Genomic DNA, 5822 nt, shown 5'->3' with positions numbered 1-5822 from the left:
CATACCCTTTTTATGATCACAGATCCATTGTGCAACAGGTTACACGTATATTATGTTGGGATCCCAAAAGCATTGCAGGTCACAGATAGTATATACCAGGTCACAGGTCACATATTGTGTATACATGGTCACAATCTCATACCTTTCTATGGTCACAAATGCATTGTACAACAGGCCACACGTATATTATGTTGGGATGTCAAAAGCATTGTAGGTCACATGTCACACACAGTATGTAAACGGTCACAATCTCATACCCTTTTTATGATCATAGATGCATTGTGCAACAGACCACACGTATATTATGTTGGGATTCCAAAAGCATTGTAGGTCATAGGTCACATACAGTATATACCCGGTCACAATTGCATATTATATTACTGTCATAAATACAATCGGCAACAAGGTCGCACGTATAATATGTTGGGATCATAGGTCACAAACACTTTATGTTCACAGTCCCACTTGTATATCGTATTACAGTCACAAATTACGATTTCAAAGAGGTTACACACATTACTTAGTAAAATATATATATATATATATATATAAATGGTTGTCAAAAAAAATTATCTACGTATATATTATGCCGGGATCACAAATTACCTATCTGGGTGACAAGTTACAACCATTTATCAAACAAACAAACAAAAAAACACACACACAAATGTATATGTAATTAATTGCTCAGATTTTATGTTTTTTAAATCACAACGCGGTCACATATTATAATATTGATGCCATTTATACGTCTTCATGATTAGCATTAGGATTCAAGACATGTGACATCCAATAAGGCATAGGTTTAATGACAAAGTCACAAATGACTGTTTTGCGTGTTCATCTGTCATACACTACATTGAATTTACCCATATACTAATTCTAGTCGTTTACACCTTCGACTAACTTTGACATAATGGAACCAAACTAGTGCATGTTCTGCGATTGTCACCATTTTTACCACAACGTCCACACTTGAATATGCTTTTCCCTTCACAAGATGATCTCTTCCTCTTTTCGGATGGCCATCCTGTACTTCTTTCCTGGTTTGGTGGCAGCACAACTATGTTTACAACTTCATCCAGTACTGTCCACTCATTGATGTTTCCAATTGGAAACACTGTGTGTTTATAAGCATTGAGGTATGCATCCCTCGTGTAGAAGTATGAACAATAATCATATGCATCCATCTTCATCATTGCAATAACGGCCAAGGCGTGCGGGCAGGATAATTGATCCACTTGAAATGTCCTGCATGTGCACATACGTTGTTCCATATCAACAATAAATGACGAACAATCACCATGAATGGAAAAAATGGTTTGATTTGTAAGAGACACCTGTAAATAATGACACAAAACTAGATCATTTCCAGTGACAGTCAATGTCAACCTACTTTCAAATTAGAGGATAAATTATAGTCGTGAAAGACAGGTCATAAGTACAAACATTACCGTGAAGTTTCTCAAATCATAACTCATATCCCTTAAAATTTTCTCGTTATTCCCTGACAGCTTTGTGAAAGTATCGGACGCGGAGTCCCTATGTTTACAGAACCAAGATTGTATAGTCTGTCTCAAAGAATCCAATAGAGCCACAACAGGGAAGTTCTTCGCTACTTTTGTCACTGTATTCACAGATTCTACTATATTCAAAGTCATTATAGAATACCGGTTAGCTGGCATGTGAAATCTTGACCATTTCTCGGGGTTCACTTTGGCCTACAAACAAGGACAAATAACAACAATGATATACACATCCTTTTTGCGACATAGAAGAATGTATGTTAATGTGACTATCAGTAGACAATTACTAGATAGGCTGTAATCTTTGGATTAATTGAATCAAGCTGCCGCATGTTATATTCAAATTTTGCTAGGGTGTATGCACGAACGTCCGAGTTGAATGCCTGTGTTATATTGTGATCCGACTTGCCAAAATATGACTTTAGGTTCTGTAGTAGATGGTATGAGCAAATCCCATGATATATCCCTGGATACACCTTTTCTATTACATTCTTGATACTATTGTGGCGATCTGATACAAAACACAAACCTTTCCTATTTCTATATGCACTCTTCAATTGTTCGAAGAACCATGTCCAGGATCTGTCGTTCTCATTGTCCCCAATCCCAAATGCAAGAATGAATATGCTATTATTCGCATCCTGCGTACATGTCGTGAACAGTGTACCGCCATGATGTCCATTCAAATACGCTGCATCAACTACCATCACAGGTCTACAATGTTGCCATCCTCTAATTGATGTACCTATTGCCATGAAGCAGTATTTGAATCTATTGTGGCTGTCAAGTTCCAATCCTGTTACCGTACCGGGATTGATTTGATCTAACATATAAAAAAAGCTTGGTATCTTCATGAATGAATCCGTTGGATCACCTCTAAGTATTTTCAATGTTCTTTCTCGGGATCTCCAAGCCTTTACATAATTTAATGAGACCCCATAATTGTGTAACATGTCATTGCATATATCATGTGGAGTGTACCTTGTCCGAAATGAATTGTACTTGTATTTGATGCACATGGACACAACTGATGCTGTCACTTGTCTATGAGCCCCCAATACTATATTTGCAGCACATGTGTAACCATCAGTCATCCGTCTTATCTTAAACATATCTGTTGCACCCGTTTTTAGATGATTTACATATCCAACTACACTCCTCTCGAGAACACCTTATAAGATATTCCTTCTTGTCTGAACGAACGACCATATATTCAAACATATTATGTATTGCATAGAATGCCAAGCTCATTTTCAGTGTCTCCTTATTCCGAAATATCCTTCCAATTTTTATTATCATTCCATCGGCCACATTCACCACAGTCACATCACTCTCGTATATGTGACCCACGTTTTCAATTGTTGCGTCAGATATGTTGGATGACATATCAACCAACGAAAACGTATCTTCACTGGTACGTACACCAGTTGGAATTTCAAATGGTTTTTCATGTCCATCCACTGTTGTGACCTCAACGATTAATGGATATTTTGAAGGGTCACAATTCAGGCTCTTCAGCACGAGGTAGGAATTTACATTACTATCATTCTTTATCAACACTGGGGGGAGATCACTTGTCAGTTCATACTTAAGTGTGACCTCTACCTTCGATTGATCCAAACATAACTCATTGACGACACTGTTCACTAGCTTCATATAGCTACAATTGTGATCAACCATAAGCAACGACACTTGTGATCCACGTAACAAACACACATACACGTAATCCATCCTGCACAATTTTACAAGGAATATTAATGTCACAGCCGAATATTGCTGGACACAACGATATTAAAGGTTGTGTGACACTTTTTATCAACATGCATCAATGGTGCTTAAGTTACAGACGGTCACACACTTTTGGATCACATAAACCTTGGAAACTTAGGTTACAGAAATGAACAATCCGTGCAATATTCTGTGGTGAACCATAAACAAAGAAACATTATGTACCTTATATTTCTGTAGATCCGCAACGTAGATGAGTCACCGTAGTCGTGGGTTTTTTTGACGCTATTGACACAAATTGACATGAACTGGTCTACGATTTCAGCGACGGCAGAAAAGAATGGAGAGAGACAAATTCTGTGTAAATTTTTTGTAACCTTCTGCGTGAATAATGGTGCTGCTTTTATGGAGTAAGTTTCTAGTCATAGAGTCCAGTCACAGAAGGAGTCTGGAGCTTGATTTAAGGGATTGGTTTGTAACGGTTTGTTCTCTCTGTCCACACACACACACACATATACACAAGATTCTCTTATATTTAAAACAATAACCTTAAACTCTTAAATTTGAAATTGGGATTGTTTACTGTCTAGTATATGAAATTTTCCCAACAATGTCATATTCAACCTCCTACCCGATTGAAATCGACCCGACACTAGACCTGCTCAAATTCAACCCTTTCCTCCATGCAAATCTTACGTTGAAAATAAAAAAATAAAATAAAATAAAAACTAGAAAAATGATTTTATGGAGAAATCCAAATTTAGTTTCAAAAACAAAACTCGTCAGAGAAGACAAAGTTTTGTAGATTGACAGTGAAACATCAATGCCAGAGGTAATGGGTTGCTTCGATACCAAATGTAAGATAAAAAATGGATTCAAAACAATATTGGATAAAGAAAAATGAAACATCATAGATCAGCCATTGATATTGTTCCAGACGCTCCCTTTTTGTTCTAGGTAATGGCATTTCTAAGCTCTCCAACACTCGAAATTTGATGGTGTATAATCTGTAAATTCTGTAGTGGTTTTTGTACTAAAGTTTAGGGATACAGCTAAGATCTCAGCAAGCCATGGCTTTAGTTACATTCCAATCAATGACTCCATGAATAATGAATTAAAGTTTTATAAATGTTAAAACTAAAGAGTGTTAACCATCAATTGCTCGGGAAGAAACTAAAAGGGGAAGAAACGGATCTTACATTTGTTTAATTGGATTGTAATTCTTGGGGAACATAAACACAATTTTCTTTATACTATTCATATTACGGCCCTCTTTGTTGCGAATTAAAATTTGATTTTTAATAAATTTTGATAGAAATTTTTGAAATGTGTGTTTGAAAATTTTTGGGATCCATGAAATATGTGGATAATATTGATTGTTTGACTTTGACTTAAATTAAAATCTAATTTAAATGATTGTCAAACAGGGGCTAAGTTATGATTCTTCAAAAATAACAATGTAACGATATTTTGAAATATAGATAATAGTATAATGCTTATCCAGAGTATAAATGCAACGTTATTCTTTTGTTCTGAACAGAAAAGAATAATTTATTTTGCTAACTTATTTGCTATACCATCGTGTTCTTCTTTAAATATAAAAAAATAATTATTTTTGTTAATATAAGAGAATCGGAGATCAAGACTCAAAATGTATTTCGCAATAATGATGAACTCATATAGCGCGCTAATAGAAATTACAATTTTAATCAAATAAATCTTCCATGGTAAGTTAGAAAGCCATCAAGACTTCTAAACAAGATCAACTAGTTCTTATCATAATCAAATATTTTACAACAATTATGCAATTATTGGTTTCTTTATCGTGCTCGTGAGTATCGCGATCCACATACATTCAGAACAAAATATTATTTATAATCTAATCGAATTAAACTCATTGTACATTGATTGGTCCAACCCCCAATTAAGGTCATGATCCAGAGTCACATGCACAATGCCCTCGTGAACCCTCAAACTCAAATTGGGGGACCATTCATAATTGTTATTCGATTGGGTTGACAATTGTGAATCCTCCCACATTTCATTATGGGTTTACCAGTTGTCTGGTTGGGCTAATGGATATCAACTATAATTATATTTTACAATTTTTGAGGGGAATAACGCAAAAAAAGAAAAATATGTTTAGAAATTCTTTGACTTTCCAAAATTCCTGAAAATGTAGAGTCAATAATTCATTGGTTCTCAACTTTTAAACCTAAGATAGCGGGTCACTGGCTCGGCCAACAAATCATTGCACCATCGAAATGTAAAACATAACCTTTTTTGATAAAAAGCCATATATATAACTATAAATTTAGAAATTAAAAGTAGATTATAAATCTAAAATTCAATTATTAATTGAAATATATAAATTCTCAATTTTTTTTTTCTTTTTAAAAATTGAATATAAGATCTATACATTTTTCATATTACTTGATCTTTCATTTCTATTTATCGTTAATTTTTTTGTCATATTTTTTTATTAAAAAAATATTTAATGTTTTTTAGAAAAATATGATCAAAAGCAAGTATGGAATGCATATTTGGAGACAGCAATTGTATCAAACA

At 34.5% G+C, this 5822-nt stretch overlaps 1 protein-coding gene across 1 annotated transcript; it reads right to left on the bottom strand.

The window, feature by feature from the left end:
* Window positions 1-902: 902 nt before the first annotated feature.
* On the bottom strand, window positions 903-2620 carry LOC111404956. The gene is made up of 3 exons (XM_023033680.1): window positions 1814-2620; window positions 1455-1721; window positions 903-1340 (listed from the first exon to the last, which is right to left on the bottom strand). Exons 1-3 carry the CDS (start codon window positions 2618-2620, stop codon window positions 903-905), a joined length of 1512 nt encoding a protein of 503 aa, XP_022889448.1.
* Window positions 2621-5822: the final 3202 nt, after the last annotated feature.

This window comes from Olea europaea, chromosome 1 (assembly GCF_002742605.1).
Source record: "Olea europaea var. sylvestris chromosome 1, O_europaea_v1, whole genome shotgun sequence".
NCBI lineage: Eukaryota > Viridiplantae > Streptophyta > Magnoliopsida > Lamiales > Oleaceae > Olea > Olea europaea.
This window is presented reverse-complemented; position numbering and strand designations above follow the sequence as displayed.

What these genes read in the sequence shown, in the direction of transcription:
- LOC111404956 (XM_023033680.1), bottom strand. Translation starts at nt 2,620, where the DNA reads ATGACTGATGGTTACACATGTGCTGCAAATATAGTATTGGGGGCTCAT. An exon ending in CAAAGATTACAGCCTATCTA is followed by an intron (nt 1,722 to 1,813) that starts GTAATTGTCTAC and finishes CCTTGTTTGTAG; the next exon opens with GCCAAAGTGAACCCCGAGAA. An exon ending in ATGATTTGAGAAACTTCACG is followed by an intron (nt 1,341 to 1,454) that starts GTAATGTTTGTA and finishes CATTATTTACAG; the next exon opens with GTGTCTCTTACAAATCAAAC.